The sequence below is a fragment of the Phocoena phocoena genome, chromosome 2 (genome assembly GCF_963924675.1).
Source record: "Phocoena phocoena chromosome 2, mPhoPho1.1, whole genome shotgun sequence".
Classification (NCBI taxonomy): domain Eukaryota; kingdom Metazoa; phylum Chordata; class Mammalia; order Artiodactyla; family Phocoenidae; genus Phocoena; species Phocoena phocoena.
Genome location: NC_089220.1, coordinates 33,154,304 through 33,178,141, shown reverse-complemented (window position 1 = coordinate 33,178,141; position 23,838 = coordinate 33,154,304). Strand labels below are relative to the sequence as shown.

Sequence of the window (23,838 nt, the reverse complement as noted above, 5' to 3'; positions counted from 1 at the left end):
TGTCAGGCAGGAAGATCTCCAGGTGCTGAGGTTAAGTGGGAGGTTGAGACGAAGGCTTAGAAATCATCCACCTGTGGGTGTCATCCTTGTCAACAGTGAGGACATGCCATATGGAGCAGACGTTGCAAGCTTGGTGAGAATGAGTCATATGTGGCTTGTCAGCATGTTTATTTATGTGTTTTTAGAATTTTTTAAAATAAGCCAACATTTTCCAATCAGAAGATTGTACTTAAAGTGTTGATTTTAAAAATTAAAAGATCAAAAGGTGTGGCTAACCGTGAACTCATACTGCCATGTGACAACAGCAGCTGGAGCTGAACAGGGGCTGTCCCCTGGAGATCATGGGTGAATCGTCTAATTCACCACAGTCTCCACTACTCCCCGTCATCTCCTAACACTTAATATTTAGACAAAAAGTAGATTAATGATTGCCTAGGGCTGCAGGGCAGGAAAGAGGGGCTGGAGGCTTATGGCTAAGGGATATGGAGTTTCTTGGGGGGTGATGAAATGTTCCAGAGTTGATTGTAGTGATGGTTGATCGACTCTGAATATAGTAAAAACCGTTGAACTGTACACTTTAAATGGCTGGATTGTACAACATGTGAATTATCTCGACAAAGCTTTTGGCAAAAATGCAAGAAAAAGGAACATCAGTGGCCACTGCCCTTGCAGTGTTGGTTTTCTTAAAGCAGAAAATACTTTTCTGTTATGTGTCTCTATCAAAAAGGGGGAAATGAAAGACAGACTGAGAGGGTCATGTATTTCAAGAAAAATGGAAGAGAGTACATCTGTTTGTGTTAGTGAAGACTTTCTACGTGTTAAAATGCAGACACCTGGCCTCTTTTTGATGTACATTACCTTCCCAGCCACTGAAGGCAGGTGGTGTTAGGGAAAAAACTGACCATGGCCAGCTCCCTGAGGTCCACCCACAATTAAGGGGAGAGGGAGCAGAAAAGCGGAGAAGGAAAAGGAATACTCAACATGGTTGATACAAGGAGAAGCAGAAGAAGCCAGTACATTGGATGCCGGAAGAGGGGGAAGCTTTATCAGGCCGAGGAGGGTGGGGACAGAGAAGTCAGGAGGTTAAGGGACCATCCATTGAAAGAAATTGGGGCCAGAGAGAGACACAGGTAAGATGATGACAAAGCATTCAGAACACCTAGTGCAGAAGTTAGTACTTTATCCTCAGGCACAAGGACTGTGGAAGGATTTTAGGGGAGCGGTGTGATCAGATCAGCACAGTCTAGATTATATGTTTTCAAATTAATTCGTGTGTGTTTTGAATTGTGTGCACGATGAACTAAGGTCACCCTAAACTTTATTCTTTCCTTCGCTAAATTCTCCCTCCCTCTGAAATCCCCAGGTTTGTTGATGTTGATGCCGTCCAGTTCGTTCCCATACCTGCTTGAACCAGAGAAAACATATGGTTGTGTTTTGCTATCCCATGGGTTCTCACCATCGGCACTATTTTGTCTGGGGCTGAATACTTCTTTGTTGTGTGGACTGGCCTGTGCCTCATAGATGTTTAGCAGCATCCCTGGCCTCTACCCTCTAGACGCCATAGCACTCCCACCTAGACATGACCCACAGAATCGCCTCCAGCCTAGAACCACTGAACTCCATTCATCTGTTGCTCTGTTTGATCCCAGGAGCTTAAGACCATGCAGAGCTGGGAGGCCACCCTGAAAGATGCTGACCCAGAAAAGAGGAATTCCTGTTCCACACAGAGGGGTGAATATCAGATGATGCCCTGAGCAGGCAACAAATGAGAAACTCAAGCCCTCATTTTGTTTTAGCTGATTCAGTGGACTTCAGCCTTTTGGTACTTGGTCTCCTCATTGGAAAGAGATGGCATCTTGAGGATACAAGGCAAACTACAAATCCCACTATGCCCCCTTAGGCTAAGACTCATCTTATGGCCCAGGGCCAAAGTGAGCACAGGAGCTTGGAGGAGACCTCAGGATGTGCTACATATGATAGCGGGGGCTGGCTTCTAAGTGGTGGGACTTGCGAGCCTGCCTCTAATGCAGAAGAAACAGGAGGAGTGCAGGAATGGGTTCCTCCTGGTGATATCAAGAGAGATCAGTGAAGCTCTGGAGATGTCAGAGAGTAGCTGAAGTACAACTTGGTGTAGACTAGAAACTCGGATAAATTTTACTTCAGATCCTCCCCCTTATAGGAAAGTCTTAGAAAGTAAAAGAATGTTTCTCTTGGGATAAGAGTGTCTAATACAGATTAGATATGAAATGGTGAGATCTTCCAGATTCCTCTTCTGGGTGCGTGTACGTTCCACGGTTGGAAAGGCATAGGAATTGTATATACATATGCCACCATTTCCATATTGATAAGGAAAATTGAATTAAGACTCTTATCAAGCTGAAAAAGTCTTAACAACTCTATTAAACTAAGACTATTTCATAACTGGCTCTTATTCTATGAAGTAGGGCTATGCTTTTCTGCCATGGATGTTGAGTGGCTTGATTTATTATTAGCAATGGCTCCAAGCTTCCTTGCAGTGCAACCTCTTATTGTTATATAACTCTGTTATCTCTGAGCCCAGTGGTGGTTACTTTCATTGAGGCTGAAGGAAACCCATGCTGGCTTTTCTTTTTAGTCTCTTCCTTCTCTCCTTCATCAACTTTTGTGGTAACGACCTGGGCTCCCGAGTACTCTCTGAGCAATGAGCAGTGACTGGACTTTTGTTTATGTGAAACACCATGACAAGATAGGGTGTCCGTAATCATGGTTTTGCCCTGTTTCGTTTCAGGCACTTCTGGATCCAGCTGTGTGACAGCTGCACTAGGAAACACCTGGAGTCACAGTGTGAACACCCGGCTGATTCTCCAGTACCTTGGTTCAGAGAGAAGACAGGTGAGTGCTTTGACAATGTTCTCTGACAGTCAAGGTCAGGGAACAAGATATACCAGCAATCTGAGTGTTCATCTTCTGAAAGCACTGGCCACGCTGTCTGTCCTGGGCCAACACTGTCAGAGGGTGGGTAAGGAAACCAGCCTCCCTGCCTACCTCAATAGCAGTTCTAATAAAGTGGGGAGACAAGTCACCCACAGGGAAAAAAATACAAAAACAGAGAGTTAGCTTGCCCCCGACGTTTGCCAATAGCTTGTAAGTGACCAAGGTCCACACCCCTAGGGATCTCAAACTCTCTACCTCTAAAGGGTGAATGAACGATCATTTCTCTTAGCTGATATTTGTTGAGGGCTAGATAATTTGTGTACAAATTAAATAATGATGCTGCCTTCTCTTGAGGTTAGTATGTTTTGAAATAATGAGGCCACACAGACCCTGCTAAGTGGATAAACTCTTCCCAGATCCTGGGTACTTTTGCATTAACTTATAAACCAGTAGTTTAAAGTACTGACTGGTGCCAGAGCTTATCAAAAGGGTAATGACTCTCAGAGCTGTCTCTCTATGTTGTCTATCCTAGACTCAAGTGAGAATTCCCCCCTTCCATCTGGAAAGGTTACGTTCTACATCTTTCTTGATCTCCCCTCCCACTCCAAAGAAAGGAACACCACAGTCTGACCCCTTTGGTAAAATGTTTCGTAATTAGGAAGTTTATTTTCCCCGATGTCTAACCTCAACTTTATCCTGCTGTGTGGACCAGGTTCTATCACGACCTCTCCTGCAAGTGAGAGGAAGAAGAAGACAGGGTGATTATTCTGATTTGTTAGATGGGGCAGAATTCAGAAGCCAGACTTGCCCACCTTGCTAAATATTTAACAAATCCAAGTTATTAATTAAAGAGGCATGAAATATCATGCTGGTGGTCCTTTCTGGGGAAGGTGGTAGGAAGGGAGTTGTTAACATTTACCTGCATTAGGTAAACTGGCTCTTTTTCAAGGAATCAGGAATCATCAAAAACCTTGCTTGTTGCAGACATAACTTTCTGAGTGCCCTTGGTTACAGACCAGAGGATTCTTCTTAGTTTGCTTGGGACTGTGTAAATAACATTCCAGCTTGATGATTGAGTCAGCCATGTTCTGAGAAGATAGAGCTGCTTGTTTTCACTTAGGGGAACATTCTTGAGTTTTCAGGCCCTGGCGTGCTCATTACCTCAGTGATACATTTTCCCTGATGATTTAAGTGTCCTGGGTTCTAAATCCATCACTTCTCTTTCAGTGGAACACATTCAAAAATGTTTCTGTAAAAAAAAAATAATAATAAAAATAATGTTCCTGTAGAACCTAATGACCTTTGGTTCGTACCTTAGGTTATAAATCATGTTAAATAAATACTGTTTGTAGCTATCAGGGGTATCATTAAGGACTGTCAAGCACTACTACCTAAACTCTAATTTGAGGAAGCAAAATTCCTTGTGAATTCATTCATTTTCATGGAACCTTAACCCTACGCCTTGAAAACTTGTAGTTTATCTCTGTTTTTGATTTTAGACGGTACACACTGATTTGATGATTCAGTTTATTATCTATGGTACCATGGATTCCAGGTTCCCAGATCCTAGTTTTACTAATTCTAGTTAGCATTTATTAGTAAATAAAGAAGTTAGCATTTATTAGTAAATAAAAAGAGCCACATTTTTCTTTTCCTTTTGCTTTAGTAAATTAACCAGTCATTTCCATTTTGTCAGTGTCAACAAGAAGTAGCTGGTAGGACACATGCTATTATTTTGTGTACCTTTGGTGACCGGAGGATTTTGGTGGCTCTTGGTTCTTGGCTCATAAGGTCAGATGCAGACCACTAGACACAAGAAGAACAGGGAGCAAAGCATGGACAGATCAGTGACAGTCTATCAACTCATATCCTATGAGATGGGTCCGCAGCGTTATCTTAATCTACAAAGGACAACTTGTTACTATCATTACTAATCAATCAAGAGCAGAGTTAAATGTCTTTGAATCATGATTTCAACCAATAATTAGAGATTAAAGTAAAGTATGACCAGTGTCACAATGGCCACCCCAGGCAAAAGAACATACATTTAATTAATGTATAGAAATGTACATGCCTTTGGGGACCAGTTGTTAAATTTGTGGCTCAACAACTAGGATGAACGTTGATATATAACAGCGGTCCCCAACCTTTCTGGCACCAGGGACCAGTTTCTTGGAACACGATCTTCCCACGGACTGGGGGGGAGGTGGAGGACGCGTCGGGTAGTGATGCGAGCGATGGGGAGCGGCAGGTGAAGCTTTGCTCGCCCGCCCGCCACTCTCCTCCTGCTGTGCGGCCCGGTTCCTAACAGGCTGCGGACGAGTACCAGTCCGTGGCCCAGGGGTTTGGGACCCCTGATATAGAAAGCACATCTCTATCTGATGACCTTATCTCGACTTAGCAGAGGGTGTACCTAATGATTCAGTGAGCCCTTCCTGTGGTCTTACTTCATGATCAAGTAGAGAAGCCATGTGAAGATAAATCTTTTCTGGGATATGTACACAGAACAAGACTTTAAAGCTACCCTTTAAGGTAATTGCACCAAATATTTCCTTTTAACACAATTTAGTAGGAGGGTTTGCCTAGATCATTCCAGGGTGGGCAGACCCATGGAACACCAGCCACTTGGGGAAGATACCAGGGTAGCTTTTCTTTTTCATGCACAGGCGGAGGCCACTACACCAAAAGATCAAGGTTATGGAATAAGGATTATGTTTTATCCCTTTCTATGACACTGAGCTCTACAACAGGGTTTTTGCATGTGAGGCTTAGTCTGAGGCCACAGGGCTGGAAGGGGGTCAGGTCAAGCTGAGCAGATCTTCGAGCCGATTAACCCAAGAGCTGAATCGTATGGTCCAAGGTAAAGAGTCCTCCCTGGGTGATTCTTTTCTTTACACCCTGGAAACTTTGTAAAGTTATATAACCAAGAAAGAAATCTCCTTATCAGGGCACTAGCCAAGTTAATTCTCTTGTTTATTCTGCTTCGGGGTTGCAAAAAAACCCTCTTAAGAAGCTGGGAAACATTTTCTTTTGGACTAATTTAGCTTTTCATCCATTTGACTTTTATTTACTCTTTCCCTCCTCTGCTTCAATCCTGCCCCACCCTTTTTGCAGCATTTTTATTCTTACCAAAGACATATCCTTAGAGTAGAATTGAAATGGCCTCTACTAGGGATTCTGGGTTGTTTGGTTTTGTTTTGTTTTCAGTTTTTTGGTTTTGTTTTTAATGATCAAAAGTGTGTTTTGGTCCACCACGTGCATGGCGTGGGGATGCAAAGGAGTAGAAGGCACAGTTCCTGCCTTCTGGTCTGGTACGGGAGATGAACCAAAATGCAGTGTGTGATTAAAGAGCAAACTCACACTGAGATACCGTCACAGGCAGTGTTTGATTTGTGATCTAATAAGTGTTTAAAACAATAACTGCGTTGAAGCCAGAGGAAGGTAAACTCATCAGAGGCACATTCATCTTTTCAGGAGAAGGTGGGACTTGAGTATCACTTATTTATTTACTTATTTAAAATAAATTTATTTGTGGCTGCGTTGAGTCTTCGTTGCTGTGCAGAGGTTTTCTCTAGTTGCGACGAGCGGCGGCTACTCTTTGTTGCACTGTGAGGGCCTCTCATTGCGGTGGCTTCTCATGTTGCGGAGCACGGTCTCTAGGCGCACAGGCTTCAGTAGTTGTGGCGTGCGGGCTCAGTAATTGTGGCTCGCGGGCTTTAGAGCACAGGCTCAGTGGTTGTGGCGCACGGGCTTAGCTGCTCTGCGGCATGTGGGATCTTCCTAGACCAGGGCTCGAACCCGTGTCCCCTGCATTGGCAGGCGGGTTCTTAACCACTGACCCACCAGGGAAGCCCCGGGTATCACTTTAAATCATAGTTTATCAAGCCTGGCTGCACTTCCCACTCACCACAGGAGCACTTACAGAATACCAACACCAGGGCCGCACCCCAACCAAGTAAATCCAAATCTATGCTGGTGGGGCCAGGCGTCAGTGTTCATTTTATTTATAAAGCTCCCCCCAGTGATTCTACTGTGCAGCCAAGGTTGAAAACCTCTTGCCTTAAATAGATCAAACTAGGTGAGTGAGAAAGGACAGGGAAGATGTGGGGGTGAGGATGAAGTGCCGAAGAAGAGAAACAGAAGGGCAAGTCGCATGTTCAGAAGACACAGGCTGGGGTTTGCCTCCTAACAAGAGCAGAGGGTTTGTGTATGCATTCATTTGACAAACGTTTATTTAATCAGCTCTTCTCTGCCATTTACTATGTAAGATGCTAGAGATTCAAAGTATAAGTTGATGTCCTGTAGTTGTTCACTGTGTACCTGGGGAAATAGATAAACATGTGAAGAGTACATGCTGTACCAGCGTCAAGCATCCAGTGAGCGTAGAGGAGGGGACGGGTGCTACAGCAAAGGAAGGTTCTGTGGGGATGAATGAGGCAGCAGCACGCAGAGTGGATTGGCTGAGGACTCCCTTGGGCAGCTCTCACAGTAACCAGGTGCCTTGTAACCAGGGACTGGAAAAGTTAGAATGAGGGTGGCTATACTTGAAAGAATGATGAAAAAAACTTGATGAAATATTCCTACTATTTCTCATCAGATCCTCATGAAGTCTGTTTGTACAAACCACATATGGGATTATATAAATTTTTAAGTGCCCTGGAAGGAGTAAAGAAGTAAATTAATCCCAACTAAGCTTCACACCCCCTTGATGAAATAAATATTATGACTCTCTTATTTCAACAAATTGGAAAGAGGTGACTTTTTCGTATAGGAGGTTTATTTAAATGGACCTTATAATAATATTTTCGTCTTCTACTTAGAAGGTACCCTGAAATTACAGAACACTGGAGGGAAGAGCCTAAAGTACCCAGTAAATTGTTGACAAGACCAATGCTGTTACTCAAACTCTTGATTCTTACTTGAATTCTCAGGCTTTTCTCGAAGTCCCAGGTTGTTGTTGTTGTTTTGTTTTTTTTTTTTTTTTTTTTTTGCGGTACGCGGGCCTCTCACCGTTGCGGTCTCTCCCGTTGCGGAGCACAGGCTCCGGACGCGCAGGCTCAGCGGCCATGGCTCACGGGCCCAGCCGCTCCGCGGCATGTGGGATCTTCCCGGACCGGGGCACGAACCCACGTCCCCTGCATCGGCAGGCGGACTCTCAACCACTGCGCCACCAGGCAAGCCCCCAGGTTGTTTTGCATCTTGGAAGTATATAGTGTTTCCTTTCTGGTGATGTAATTCTTTGCTCAGTGTCCATTTTGTGTATTAAAAGACTCAAATACCATCACTGTGACTATTGTGATGGTGTTTGAGTCTGTAATACTGCAGCCCTAATCAGCCCCTCTTCCTTCCGTCTTGCCCACGGTTAAATCTAGTACCTGTCTCTAGTCTTGTATTTGTGAGACCTGAATCGTGAGCCCCTTGAAGGCTGTGACTGAATCTTAGCTGTGTACCCTCAGAGGCAAGGCAAATGCTTGACACTTACACATTCAATGTATATCTTTTGAAAATGAAAAAGAAAGCAGAAGCAAGCTCCTTGCATCCATACGTGAACCCAGTCTTAAGGCAGAAGGACATACTGCTTATTTAAATCACTCTTCCCCATAGGATTTGAGTTTTGCAGTGTCAGAGTTCCTTTAAAGTATTAGTAATTGTCATTTTAAAAGGTTAGCATCAAACCTTGTAATTCAAGCAGATACTTCTATAGAAATACTGTAAGAATATTGAATATAGGAATATCTTTTGGTAGAACCAGCCCGCTGGGAGCTGTGGGAGAGTAGGAACCAGGCTTCCCTTGAAATCCTAGTTGGAATTCCTTTGTGTAAGCAAGCCAGAGGCCTAAACACAGACCGGGGCAGAGCGAGGGAGGGGTTCTGCAGCTGCTTTCAGGGAACACAGCCTGGGGACTTTGGCCAAGGAGAAGGATAAGAAATCTTTGCTGCTATCTTCCACAGGTCTTAAGTTCTCCTCTCTGTGGTTGGAAAGGCTTAATGAAGGACTGAATAACTGAAGAAAAGATGATAAATCTTTTCTCCCAGATAAGCTGAAGGGCAGCTTTGGGACAGGAATGTCAAACATATATCCATATTCACCGAAACAAAGACAGACCTTGGAGATGATGTTTTTACCTGATGTAAGTCATAGTTTTATGTACCCCTCTACCTTTGTAAAGTGGTTCCAGGCATTCATCATGTTTGTTCCCTTGTTTTCTGCCCCAGCTCATCTGCTTGTCTTAGGCAAAGAGACATTTTTTTTTGTGGTGACTTGATCCAACCAGAGGAGAAGTTTGGCTGTGCTGCCAGGGTGGGAGAAATTTCTTTTTAAGCATAAATGTCTGCAGAAATAGCAAAGGGAACAGAGAATCCCAGCCAAGTACATTGCCTTGGGTATAAATGTTCCCTCCCTTTTCGGAGCTGCTCAAGTATGAAATCTAACCTGCTGCCTACACTCTTCTATCAGAAGTGCTCTAACAGGTATTGGGAGACGGGGAGAATGTATAAAAGGGGAACCCAAAGCGGGGACTTCTAAAGGGCTTCTTTTTTTCAGGTCACCAGGTAAGTGTATTAAAATGTAAGGAAATTCCACCTGAAAGTATGCAGTAACAGCAAATACAGTGAACTAAGACTCACAGGGCAGAAAGACAGGCTCTGACGGAGAAAGGGTAACTCACGCACCTAAGTGCACACTTCCTGTTTCTATCTCCACGTTCGAAATAAAAGTATCAATATCTTTCCCACCACTTACAAAAACAAAAATCAAAAAAGCCAAACTCCATGGGGCTCCCTTTGAAAAAAGTCAGTGTGCTCCAAAAATCACTACTTCTAAATGGGGTCAAGTAGAGAAAACTTACCCTTGAAGAGGTTCCATTGGAAATTGACAGTTAAAAATGCCGGGGTACAACTGCCCCCATGCTTCTGATGGGGGTGCCCCTTTCAGATGTTTTGGCTGTGATAGACCACGTACCTCTACTGAGAGAGAGAGCCCATGTTCCTAGGAGATTTTGAGCCACGTGAGGTCAATAAAAAATAAAACTCAAACCAAAGCAAGGGTTGGGGAACCACCATAGAGTTTTAAATGTCTTTTATTTTTTAATCAATTAGAGTTGCAAAATTAATTGTTACCACCATTTCAAAAAGGAAAAGGTAATTTAACACCAAAAAGTAGAAAGGATGTGTCTGTGAATAAAGAATACTGCTGTAACTTGAATACATTTGTTTTTATGGAAGACTTAGTACATGTCCTCATTTCTCTCTTTGAGGATCACAGTCTCTGACTGCCAGGGGCTGGATGGGCGGTCCCGTCACTGAGTGTTTAGGTGACTTCCCCAGCGATGAGCCACTCATTTCACAGGTATTTTGTCACCTCCGTCATTCTCCTCCAGCTCTGACTAGTTTTATTTTTACACACTGTCTGGTACCAAATCTCCTTAGTCAGTGACCCTCTCAGTTCTAACTTGCTAGGTAAACCAGGGCAAATAGATGAACGAGAGATTTCTAGAGAAATCTCAGCCGTTGTAGTAAGTAGAAGAGACGCAGGGCTTTGGAGCCAAACTGAAGACCTCATTGTCAGGCTAGGGACAAAGGAAACATAGGAACAACATAGGAAACAGCTACAAGATCTCTTGGACAAGGCAGTGACCTGGAAATCAAGGATGCTGACATTTATTTGGCTCATTTGAAAATGAAGTTTGGACAGGATGTTGTATTTTAGCCTTGGTTGGTTAGCTATGAGTGAGAAGGAAACGAGGCAACATCTTTGGTTAGGAAAAGCAAAGGTGAGAGAAAGATTCAATATCTACATAAACTACAAACTGATTTACAAATGAACCAGCACTTTCACTAGAACGAAAGCATTTAGAATATGACAGTGTCCCGTGTGAGATGCCCTCTAGGGACCATCTTAGCCAGTGATTGCCAACTACAGTGAATTTAAGAGTCCCAGGTGTTTGTTAACAATGAAGATTCCCAGGCCCCACCCCCAGTGACCACTCAGGGAGGGTAAGCACTTCCAGTGGTTCTCCTCAGACCCACATTCTTTTCTAGCCCCTTCACAGGGGGGTGAGCAATTAGGGGTGACTTATTCAGGGTCACACAACTACTACACAGTAGAAGTGGAACTGGAATGAAATTCTCCCAACTTCTAATCTGTTGCTATTTTCACTTTGCTGACTTTTAGTAGGAAAACTCTGGGCAGAAAAGTCCTCAACCCCGTCAAATGACTAGGTTTGCAGGCAATGTGATATTTATATTTCCTCTGACTTTCAGTGGTTCATAAAAAGGTCCTATAGAACTCTGCAGACAAATATTTTTGAAAGGCACCATCCCACCCCACACTGCAATGAATTACCAGATAAAAGTCAGCATTTTAAATTCTTGGGCCCAGACATGTGAATAAGTGACTTTTTCCAAGTTGAACTTCACCACAAGTGTGGACTTCCCAGTGGAATGACTTACAGACAATCCACAGACAATCCTGCAAACAAGTCCGGCTTCTCTCATTGCCCCTCTCCTGCAACTGTCGTTTGTGCTCAGGGAGGGTCACACTTAAAATCTTGAGCTTCCTGTTGCCTGTCTTTGTAGGCTAAAGGTGTGCAATGGTTTGAGAGAACTGGAGTGCTCTGGTCTTTCGTGTGTCTGGTCTTCTTAGCATGGGAGAAGCTTTGTAGTTATATTTTTTAGTCTTTGCATCTTTAGTTTGAAAAGTCAAGAGTGGGACAGAGAGAGGAAAGGAGGCAGGAGGTAGCCCCTGGGGGGACCCATTTTCTACCATCTTGGGGTCCTACTGTTTGGTATTAAAGAACATCCTTTCTCCGTTCTAGTGTTCCAGGCAACACTAATTTAAAGCCTCTTTAACCTTCAGGAACAGAAGGGGGTTGTTAGCCTTTACTGAGTACCTACCTTTGTGGGTGTCATATTTGATAACTCCATGTACATTTTTCCATGAACCCCCGCGACAGCCCTTTAGCATAGATCTCATCATCTACCTTTTTATCAACAGAAAAACCGGGCTAAGAGGATAAATAATGTGTATCCAGTAGTAGTATTGAGATTTGAAACCAAGTTTGTGTAACTCCGGAGCTTAAGTGTTTTTGTTTTTGTTTTTGGCCATGCCGTGTTCTCTGAGATGTAGGGATTTATTTTTAATTTAGGAATAAAGTGAGATGCTAGAAAACGAAGCCTCGATTTAGTGATGATTCTCTTGGCTTACAACGGATAGTCCTTATTATTTTTCTCTCTGACTTTTCCGTGAGGATGACTGGATCGCGAATGTCATTTAGCTTACCTCCAAAGCTTACTGAATTACATATTAGAGCAGCACTTCTCACTCTGGGGCAGGGACACTAGGAAGGAGAGGATGGGCTGCTTCTTGCTGTTTATTTGGCTTGTGACTCCTGGCATGTGCCTGAATGCTGCCTGCCCTGTCCGTGTATATGATTTGAAAAGCACAGCTTGTCACATATGTGGCCTAAGCAAGGTCCAACTTGGAGAACTTGTTGTCTGGTTGCTATGGATGGGGGAGTATGCCTGCCTGCGGTGGTGCACAGCCTGGGCCTGTGACCTCTGCTTCTCTCCCAGGGGTCAGCTGTGGCTGTGAGGGTCGCAGCGTGGGACAGTTACTGGTTTGCGTTTCAGCCTAATTGGAACAGTGCACGGGGTGGGGTTCAGGCCCTTGCAAAATCTTAATGGCTTATGAAATTAGGTGTAGGGGCATGGAAAGCAAAGGATTTACATGATGGAGGTGTGAGGGAAAATGAATCAAATATGTCTGTAGCATTTGGTTTGAATGTATGTAAGTCCTGTTGTGTTACCATAACATTTTATGATATGCTAAACGTTATCTGATGCACGATTGGTTGTCAGCTGCAGTATAACTCATTGAGCTTTCCTGATGTCTGCTGATCTAGGCAACTTGGGATTCTCAGTTACCATACAGTTGACATGCTGATTCCTTCCTTCCCTCAACCTTCCTCTTAGCCTGTCGCTCCTCTCTCCACAACCACACTCCAGTCACCTTCCCTGGATTTTTAAATCGGTCAATGGCTCCTGGCAACTGCCTTAGAGTTCAAACGCCTGAAGCAGAGATTTTTCCACAGAGGGTCTCTTCCTGAAAATTTCGCTTCTTGGCTTGGCAGTGCTTAAGAGTTCTGGCATCTAGGACAAAGAACATGTGTGCTTGAGTCTTGGACCCTTGTTTTATTGTTACCAAAGGGACTGTGATTTTGAGAACACCTTTGTAGAGCCAAGCTACAGTGGCCCTGCCCACTGCCTACTTGCTGAATCCTCCACTCGGACTTGGCAATGAGAGGCTGAGCAGGGATTGTGATCCATGACTCGAAGTAACAAAATTCTCTGAGTGTCAGGCTTCCAGAAAGAGGCACATCAATAGAAACCTCTAAAAGTTAGAATTGAGGCATCTGGTGTATCTGGAAGGGACTGAGCACAAATCACCCAAAGTCTCCACAGCCCTGGCTTTCTGGTTGCTTTGCTCGGTCTACTCGACCATTTATTGAGCGTTTCCTTTGTGCCAGTTACTGTCCTAAATGCTTGGTGGGCATTTTCTTGTTCAAGCCTCACAACTACCCTGTGAGAGATGTGTTACCAGGTACACTTTCAAGACGAGCGTCTTGAGGTTTACAGAGCTTTGGAAAACTGCTCGGAATCACGTAGCTTCTGAGGGGGTCCGCCCATACATATACACTCTTCTCCCTACATGCTTCTGTTCTTAACCCTTACCCTGTCCTGAGCCCCATGTTAATGTAAGAGTGTTCACACACGCTGCTTGGAATTAATTGCCGAGCATTTCTCCGTTCAGCCACTGGGGTGTGGCCACCTTCAATGGTTGTATCAGGTAGAATGCTCCCTTTAAAGAGTGAAATGAGTCATTGTCTTAAGAGAGCTTTGTCTATCTCTGTTAAATAGTCATTAGTTATTTCCTATGACAATGCGGCTCTGGGTGGCAACAGAACACCCTTGAGGAAGAATGAGCCCCATGGGACATGGTCCTCTGGATCTCGCCATCCGTTCAGGGGGCATCCTGGCCCTTGCTCTCTCAACTTCTGCGTTCTGGCCTTTCCAGCCAGAGTCTTCTCCACGTTCCGATTTGGCTTCAGTGTTATGCCATGTATCGTCAAAGCAGAAAGAGATAGTCTCTGTGGATTCTTGCCCACAGTGGGGACAGATCTGTGCCTACCTGTTCATGGTCTCCTCCAGTGAGAACCTGCAGGCTAGGAGGTACGGTGGTGGGGAGACATCCCTTCCCTCATGGATGATGCAGAATGACATATAAGCCATACCTGCCTCTTTACGCTTTCCTTGCAAAGTCACTTTCCCCACAGAGTAGTCAGTGCCATGGTTTACCTTTTAAATCCTTCCCGAGTTGTCAGTTCTTCTCTGGAAGTTTTATCCCAGGACCCTGAGGAAGATTCAGTCACTGTCTAGTGAAATGGGAAGGCTTGGCAGTTCTGTGTTCTCTTACAGGTGCCTCTTTAAAATACAAGTTCAATAGATCCAATGCGGCCTCACCCCTTTGACAGCTGTGCTCATACCACGCTGCTCTCTCTTGTTTGTAGCTATTTAGACAGTATTCTCTGCAGACATAGAGTCCTGTACTGGTCATGCATTGGAATGTTAGGCTCTTCTTTTTTTTTTTTTTAACATCTCTATTGGAGTACAATTGCTTTACAATGTTGTGTTAGCTTCTGCTATATAACAAAGTGAATCAACTATATGTACACATATATCCCCATATCCCCTCCCTCTTGCATCTCCCTCCTACCCTCCCTATCCCACCCCTCTAGGTGGTCACAAAGCACCAAGCTCATCTCCCTGTGCTATGCAGCTGCTTCCCACTAGCTATCTATTTTACATTCGGTAGTGTATATATGTCAATGCTACTCTCTCACTTTGTCCCAGCTTACCTTTCCCCCTCCCCGTGTCCTCAAGTCCATTCTCTATGTCTGCATCTTTATTCTTGTCCTGCCCCTAGGTTCATCAGAACCTTTTTTTTTTTTTTTTAAAATGGAATGTTAGGCTCTTCTTAGTGACTGACCTCCATTTTCTACTTGGGGCTCCATTCTGGAACTAACCTTACCTTTTTTTACCCCTCTTTCCCCCTTTTCCCATTAGACCTTGCTCCGAGATCCCGGTGACTGCCTCTGCTGAAAGCGTGTCAGCATTTGATCCCATTGCCTGCAAAAGGCTAGTCCTGCCCAAGAGCCAGCCTCTAACCTATTAAACAGCAGACATCTCTACCAAAGGCTTCATTTGTCTCTAGGACCCCTGTGCATAGGGGGTCTCATTACATGTTGTGGTTGTCCAAAGGCCAGGTATTTTCAAAGAAAATCCACTGAGACAAGTTGGCTGAGCGCCGGCCATAGCATCTGTGAAGTCTTGGTCACTTTTTTCTCTCCTAAAAATTTAATATTTTTCCTCAGTTAAGAAATGGTATACATTACAGCTTAAAATCTTTAGCAATAAATCTTCTAGAGCCTGTAATTGTAATAATAGTCCTTTGTGTGTGCTCTAACCATAGACGTGGATCCTCTTATAACTCTTCTATTTTTATCTAGACTAGACTAGTTACTATTTGACACTCCCTTTTCCTTCCATCCTTCTCTCCCTCGTCCTTCCTTTACTACCTTCAGATCTTTCCTGGGTAGATATATGTGCCAAATGCTGGGAATATGAAGTCAAATAAAGCCCGATTTCCTGCCGTGAAGAACCATGCAGCAGAGGGAAAACACCTAGTAGAGGGCGACAGACATAAATACATACGAGAAGGAACTGAGGGAACTTCAACGGAAGAGAGTGTGGGCATCAGTATTGGGATGGTCAGAATCCTCATCAGGGAAGGTGTAGTCAGAGACGGATTCAGAGGAAGGTGTAATGTTTAAGATACCAATAAGACTTGAAAGGTGTATCAGTACTTGCCAGGTGGATGGGGAAGGAGGCTGAGGAAGCTGTATGAACAAAGGCCCCGAGGTGAGAACTGCAAATGGTCCTTCTTTATTGCTACTGGGGAGGATATGTGGGTGTCTCTTCGATGGGTGGGGGTGGGGAAATGGGGCCTGTGTACAAAGACAAAGCAAGGAAAGGTAGGGCAAATCAGACTCGATCCCAAAGGCTCTCAGAAGCCCCACTGAGAGACTTCCAGCAGGGCCATGACATCGGATTTGTACTTTACAGTGCCCTCTTGGGCAGGGGTTTGCCATACAGGTTTGGAGGGACTTGAAATAAGATGCAAAGAAATGAGGGCCTGAATGGAAACAGTGGCCATTGAGATGGAGAAGAAGGAAAAGAGACGAGATGGTAAGGAGGCAGGATCAACAGCACTTAAGCACAGAGATTGGATCTGGAGGGAGGGGTTGTTTCTGATGTAAGTAAGTGAGTAGATGAGGTTATCGCTCATTGACTGGGCTAGTCCAGGAGGATGAGCAGGCCTGGGGGCGGGGAGACAAGAGCTGGCCTTGCTCGGCACGCACACCATTCCCTGCTTATGTGACGGTGTGGCAACTTCCACTCTTCCACCAGACCTCAATGACTGCCATCAGGAATTAGCTTGGAGATCAGAAGGGACTTCTTGTGCAGAATCTTGAGTCCAAAGGTTCTCTCCCCTGCACTGACCCCCCACCATTGCTTCCAGCCCACCATTCCCTTCTTCCCCACCCTCAAGTGCTGCTTCCTTCTTTTAGAACCCTGGCTTCTGTAAAGAGATGGTGGCCCTCAGAATGTATGGGAAATGAAGTTTGGCAACATGTGCTGGGGAATGTGAGGGGAAGCAACTTGCAATCAAGCCCCTGAGCTCAGGGAGGAGAGGGCCTGTGGATGGCTGTAGCTCCCCCTCCAGGGAATTCTGGCAAACTTCAAGTCCAGGGGTGTGGAATCAGTAACGAATTTGGAGATTGACCAGTTTAGGCTTCAAGGTTTTGTTTTTTAAAGATTCCCATCTGCAAATTGGGAATCAGGAATCCCTGCCTTAGTGGGTCATGCCAGTCAGTTGCTTCTCTGCTCTCGGTCCACTCCCTGCCTTTCCCCTGCTCTACTTGGTACCACAGGGAACTGACAGTGTGATCTGCCTTCCCCAGGTTCCCTTTCCCTTGATTCTGCTTAGTCTGGGGCCCTGGAGGGAGGATGTAGGGCAGAGGTATGGGAGAAGCCATGTCTTTCTGCCTCCCTCTCTTTGCTTCCAGTGCTGTCTCAGGCAATGACACCAATTCCTTCTCCGTGATCCCTTTGTGGACCCAGCTCCACAAAGAGCTGGAGTTGGGCAGCTCCATCCTCTGGGCCCTAGTAACAGCACCTCTTCCTTGTTCCTCCAGCCCTGGGGATGGTGGTGGCTTCTTACTATTGCTAGTCTCTAGGTTGCCTCACTGTCCCCTATTTTCTTTTCAGCTCCTCCAACACATTTGTAACTAGTTTGCAACATTAAATTCTCTCTCTTAAACCACCTGGGGTGAGCCCCATTTTTCTGAGGGACCTTGATTGACATGGTCTGCATGAGCTCTCTGGTTGGCACGTGGTTAGTAAAAGACCCCAAACATTCTCCATTGGTTCTGTTCCCCAAAGGACTCCTTTGTCTACCATGATTCTCCAGTCCTGAGAGTTGGGTTCCTGGACTGGGCTGTCTTGGAGGGCAAACATTTTGTGCAGTGATTCCTGAATGGCAAGAGAAAAGGAGCTCTCTTGGCCCAGTCTCCTTCCTGTGGGATTTTCCAAAACTTTCCAGATGTGTCGAAGCTCAGGAAGCATTTTAGTGGCTGGAAATAATGCCTCGTGGGGGTTGGTGGTTTGAACCAACAGAAGCTCCTCTAAAAGAGGTGTGTTGAAATGTTTCAGGGCCTGTATACATGTATCCAGACCCTGCCCCTCCCTTGTTGAAAGCATGGCAGGCTCCTTCCTTTAATGGGTTCACGTCGTGGAAGAGGAGTTGGCATTCTCTGAATGCACTGATGTCGCAGAGCAGAGGAGTAGCTCTGAAGGTCGGAATTCTCTCCAGGAGGGACAGGATGGTTAAGTGGTTAGCTACGTATTTGGATTCTAATTCAGATTCCACCTCTGATTCTATAAGGAGAATTCTATAATCCCCTTCTAAGGCCAATAATAATGGCTATGAGATTGATCTAAATCATAATAAATCTCTTCTAAGGCCACTGTTACCAACTTAATGAATTGGAGCACTCTGGGATTCTCATGAGGATGGGCATCATCCATCTGCAGGATATATTACTGATTTTCTGCGAACAGGCCATGGCTTTCACTGTGCTGTGTTGTGCCCATTTTCTTAGCAACTTTCAGAAGGGGCTCTGTTGGGGGATTATTGTTGTCTTAAAGCATTCATCAAAGAGAAGTAGAAGTGGAAGATCTATACCTGTGTACCTTCCCAGATCCTCCAATATTGGACCAAGAAGTAGAGAGTAATCTTTTCTAGTCTGTGGCGGCGAGCCCCCAGAAATAGCTAAGAGGCTCTTATGTGCTCTGTCGCTACAGGGAATAGCTGAAACGCCATCCTTTCGAGTGACTCTGAATCCAACCCCATATTGATTCATATGAGCTGTGTCCAGGAAGTTCCCAAATTCTTTAACACAGTAACCAATAACTAGGGTACTTGTGTGGTTAATTTGGTGATGTGCAGAACGTTATAGACCTTGGGGTCAGGTATATGTTTTATAGTAGAAGAGCAGGATTTTAATGAAGAGGAAGCAGGTGTGCCCTAATGTGAACAGAGCTTCTGGTGTCTCTGAAATGTCCAGGATTGTATGGTATTGCTACTTCTTCCTTCTAGCCAAGTTTCTTCTTTTAGCCTACAAGGGAGCTGATGGAACGAATAATAGCCCCAGAAATAATATGGGAGAACTTTTCCATTTGAACGCATCAAAAAGCTAGGATGATTTTTTGTTCTCTCGGTGATTAAAATTAATTCATGGATCCTAGCCTATAACACACATACATAAGCCCACTGTCTTCACCTCTAGGTACCTAGAAAAAAGACTCTCCATTGTGTAAAAAGATAATGGTATTTTAGAATGAAGTTCTCTCTTTGTCTCTAATTAGATATGTGATCTTGGGCAAATGACTCTGAGTCATAGGTTCCTCTTCTGTAAAATAGATCTAGAAGATGAAGCAATGCCATGCTATACCCTGTTTACTATTTTGTACAATGAGAGTATTCTTCATTATTTATGGCAGGGCTTGCCACATTGTTTGTCTGTGCTAAACCATGGGATACAACCCTAGCACTCTGCTCAGTTATTTATTTGGCTGATGACTTCCTCTTGTAATGTTTCTTGACCAGTGGTCAGAGGAATACCTCTTGGAATCCACCAGCAGAGCTTGTTAAAATTCAGATTCATGGGCCCTCCCAGACTAAATCAGCAGCACTGTGGCGGGGGGGCTAGATATCCGCATTTTTATACATTGCTCAGGTGATTCTTAGGGACACTAGGATCTAAGATCCACTGCCAACTGACAGCACATGGTGTCCATATGACTGACTTTAACTCTCTTTATCCTTTGCATCCAGTCTGCAGGGTCTTAGCTTGGGGCGTACCCCTGACTGGATGATTTGGTCACACCTTTTCATCTCTCTAGGACCGTTTTCTTATGTATAAAATGTCGGGGCTGGAGTATTAATCTCTAAGGAATCCTTGGGTTCTAACAGTCCATGGCAGTAGTTCTTTTTTTTTTTTTTTTTTAATTAATTTATATTTGGCTGTGTTGGGTCTTCGTTGCTGTGTGCGGGCTTTCTCTAGTTACAGAGAGCGGGGGCTACTCTTCGTTGTGTCGCGCAGGCTTCTCGTTGCGGTGGCTTCTCTTGTTGCGGAGCACGGGCTCTAGGTGTGTGGGCTTCAGTAGTTGTGGCTCGCCAGCTCTAGAGCGCAGGCTCAGTAGCTGTAGCACGCACAGGCTTAGTTGCTCTGCGGCATGCGGGATCTTCCCCAGCCAGGGCTAGAACCCGTGTCCCCTGCATTGGCAGGCAGATTCCCAACCGCTGCACCACCAGGGAAGCCCCATGGCAGTAGTTCTTTAGTGACTTGTGAGAGTTCCTGAACCAATCTTAACAAATCCTATTTCTTGAGTCCCTACTATGTGCTGGGCATTGTACAACTTTTACATATGCTTCATTTTTTTTCTTTACAGTAACCTATGATATTGGCACTGTCAATATTCACACTTGACACTTAAGGAACAGAGGCTTGGAAAAGTGAAGTAGCTTGTCCAAGTCTACTTAGCTAAGAAATGGAGCCACAGTGGAGTGGGATTAAACCGGAGTCATAAACACGTGAATAATCGCCGGGGTTGCTGTGCCCCCGTGGCTTCGAAAGGCCTGGGGCTTGTCCAGGGTGCTGTTCGTTCACCCTGTGTTCCACTCTCCCAGCAAAGGAGCCTGGTTTTGGTTTCCTTAGATGTTTACTTGGCCTTTTGCTTAAGCATTCGCCTCTTCTACTCAGTAACAGTGAAAGAACCTAAAAAAAAAAAAAAAATCCCAGGGCTGGAAACATTTTGTTTCCTACAAAAAGAATATTTTGCAGCCAGCTCTGTGGTCGAAAGTATTTTTCCTGTGGTCTAGGGATGGGTTGGATCCCATCTCTTTTTGGCCAGTGTCTGAGAACTTAGCCTGTGGCTTCCCATCAAGTCCGCACACAGTACACTGTGTTATTTAAATGAGTGTCTAGTGATGTCGAGTGTGTGCACAAGTGGATGGATTGGTCTGTCTGGGTGTATAAGAATGTGTCCATGTACCTCTGGCCTTTCCAGTGCAGAGAGAACCTAGGAGTGGTTTTCCACATGCTGCACACATCAACATAGCTTTTAAGGTTTCATCACTCACACAACAACCAAACAAATTCAGATGCTGACAAAATGAGAAGAGAGTGATATGTGAGCCTTATGTGGATTTGCAAGTAATCAGAAAGCCAAGGGAATCTGAGATTTTGACCTGTCACATTTCTTTCCATTTTCAAATGTTCAAAACCAAGACATGGGGTTGGTTTTATTAGGTGGCAGTGTGGTCTGATGGTGATGGCAGAAAATGGGAATTCTGAGATCCGCCTGCAGCCTGGCCACTTGCAGAGTTCAAGACACTGACCTTTGCCCAGCCTTGCGTAAGTCACTTCTTCTCAAGGACTGCATTTTTCTGTCTGAAAACATAAATTTAAAAAACACACAATGAGACAGCTGTATGCTTCAAATAATAAAAGCTCTTCTATGGGAGATGAATTTTGAGCATTCCAACAGAGTTTGAAGATAAGAAGTATTACTAGTGCCAGGTACATTTTCTTTACTCATAATTTAGATGCTTTCAGTGAGGCTTTGCAGTGTGTGGTAGTGCCTAGAACTTTCTAGCCTTACTTCCTTTGTTCATGCTGGAAAGCCCTTCACTTGAAGAAATCCTACTTGTCCTTTATGGCACGGCCCGGGTGATGCCATTTCTTTACATTCTTCTCACCCACCATGAAAAAGTGGCTCTTTGGGTTCCCACTGCACGTGGGTTTTAGGTGGCACTTCCCTGCCACATTGGGTGTTCAGCTAAATTAGAAGGCAGGGCTGGCTCACTCCTAAAGGTCCCAGCACAGTGCGGAGAAGATGCCCAACGTGTATTTGTTGACTTAAATGAAATAGGCTTCTCCAAGGATGACAAGCTACTATTCATAACTTCAGCATTCTCTTGTGTAGCTTTCCATTTGGGGACTTTTTAAATTTAATTTTCTTGGCCGTGCCACGCAGCATGTGGGATCCTAGTTCCCCGATCAGGGATTGAACCCACGCCCCTTGCATTGGAAGCGTGGAGTCTTAACCACTGGACCGCCAGGGAAGTCCCTGGGGACATTTTTAGAACTCACCACATCATGGCATCCAGGGAGAAAAGTTGTAGCCACTGGATATGGGGGCACCATTCGAGGAAGTGAGCAAATCCCAGTGATGGAGGGAGTTGTGAATCCTTTTGTTTTTACATTTTAGGGGGGAAAGATGTTAGGGAAGATTTGAAGGGCTATTGGAATAGAAACTAAGCCATCATGAGTGCTTCATTTTAGAGGGGCAGGGATTGAGACAGAAGTAGACCCCATGCCAAGATTCAAAATTGGTGGCATTGGCTTCAGGGCTACCCCTACCCTGGGATGCAGAAACTGGCCCATCCAAGTCAGCCCGTGGGAAAGGATGGCCGCAAAGAGATCAGGGTTCACCAGTAGGGGAAAGCTGGCGTCTGCTCCGTTTCCTCATACAGGGCAGTGGAGCTATTCTCACGGTAGGGTTTGGGGTGGGGTTGGGGTATTGGTAGTGATTTTAGTAAACCAGTTTTCCGATGACAAGGATGTTTCTGTTTTTACCCCTTAACAATGAGACAACAACCCAAATAACAGATCCCTCAGCATGTTGAAATGCCAAGGCTAAATGAACTGGTGGAACTTTGTGGCTTTGGCTCTTGGCTTGCAGGCGTATCCGTGCATTAGGGCCATGGCTTGGCAGTAGACAAAGCGGCTATGTGGGTCCGTAGCAAGCTCTCTGGCTCTGTGGCTTTCTTTGATATGCAACTGAACTTTGGCAAATTTTTCCTCTCAAGTCTCTGTTTATGAAGTTCGGGGGTAGACAGATACCCTCATTACGGAGCCCCAAGCCAACAGCAAACTAGAACTACAGGATGTCTTCCCACATTCACACTCTGCTTTCAAGGCTAAAGAGCTGGCCCACAAGGCTTACAACCAAGGGACGAATTGGGGGAAGAGACCACTGAATTCTGTCCCCAGCTTCACACAGCTCTAAACCTGTAAGCTTGGCCACATCTCTTAAACTTTCTTTCTTCCAAAATGAGATCTCTTAGTTGTCAAAGGATCAGTAAGATCACCAATTTATTGGTTTCCAGTGCTTAACAACAACAGCTAACATTTATTAACCGCTTACCATGGTACATGTAATTATCCATTCAGTCATCACATCTTTGTAAGGTGTGTGCTATTATCCCCATCCTACAGATGAAGGAATTAAGGCACAAAGAGGTTAAGCCATTGCTAGTTGTTGCTGTTCTTAATCATCATTCACTAAGTTCAGGTACAACTCTGCAGCTGTATCTTAAAATTGAACAGCTTTCCTGAATCCCTATCTGCTCAGTTTTTATCACTGGGACAGAGATAATAAAACTATTGGAATTAGTATAGTTAGCATTCTTAATTGCTGGCTCACCTTAAATGGCAAGTAGGCATTGGCCATTCTCAAGTTATATCATCCTTATATTGAGAAACTTAGAATTAGGACGTTTCCAAAGTCCTGAGCAGGTATATAGAAAGTGGTTAATTTGGTGAACAAGTGGGATTACCCATTCTACCGAACTTGAACAGTAAAGGGAAAACAAATGTGGTGTTGAGCTGAGAAGAGTTTAAAAAATTGGAGGTGGGGTTTCTGTTCAAGTGCCAAGATCAAGCCAACGGACTCCAGAGGGGCTGAAAAGTGAGGCTCTATGCCACGGTTTGCATCTAGGTTATTGCTGTGCACCTTTCCTACTCATTTCTACAGGAAAGAGCCTTGGTGGGGTAGCCTTTATGCTTTCTATAGCTACCCCAGGGAATGCCGAGGATAACATTAACAGCCGCCATTTTTGTAACAGGCACGTGATAAGAGCTATACAGACAGTATCTTTATAATATACTGTGAGGTGGGTTTTTACAGTAACACTATGAAATGGGCATTATTACCCTGATTTTACAGTTGGAGAAATAGGCTCGGAGAGGTTTAAAAACCTCTCTGAAGTGAAAACAACTAGTAAATGGTAGAAAAGGGAGTCAAACTCAGATCTAACTCTAAAGTGACTGAGCCTTGATTTTCTTGTAAGGAACCACCTCTCTCCAATTTTCAGCCTGTGTTGTACCTACTGGCTAGAGGTCTGACCAGTGGAGGGATCATGTACCCTTTCTGTAGAGATGGTTTGCAGCAGTCAGCT

At 44.6% G+C, this 23,838-nt stretch overlaps 1 protein-coding gene across 1 annotated transcript in view; it reads left to right on the top strand.

Moving 5' to 3' along the window:
* The window catches only part of RAD51B (RAD51 paralog B), a 626,727-nt gene that overhangs the window by 551,302 nt on the left and 51,587 nt on the right, over positions 1 to 23,838 (top strand). Inside the window, exon 8 of the mRNA XM_065871664.1 lies at positions 2,768 to 2,871. Coding sequence (XP_065727736.1) covers positions 2,768 to 2,871 — 104 coding nt within the window. The remainder of the gene's footprint in view (positions 1 to 2,767; positions 2,872 to 23,838) is intronic.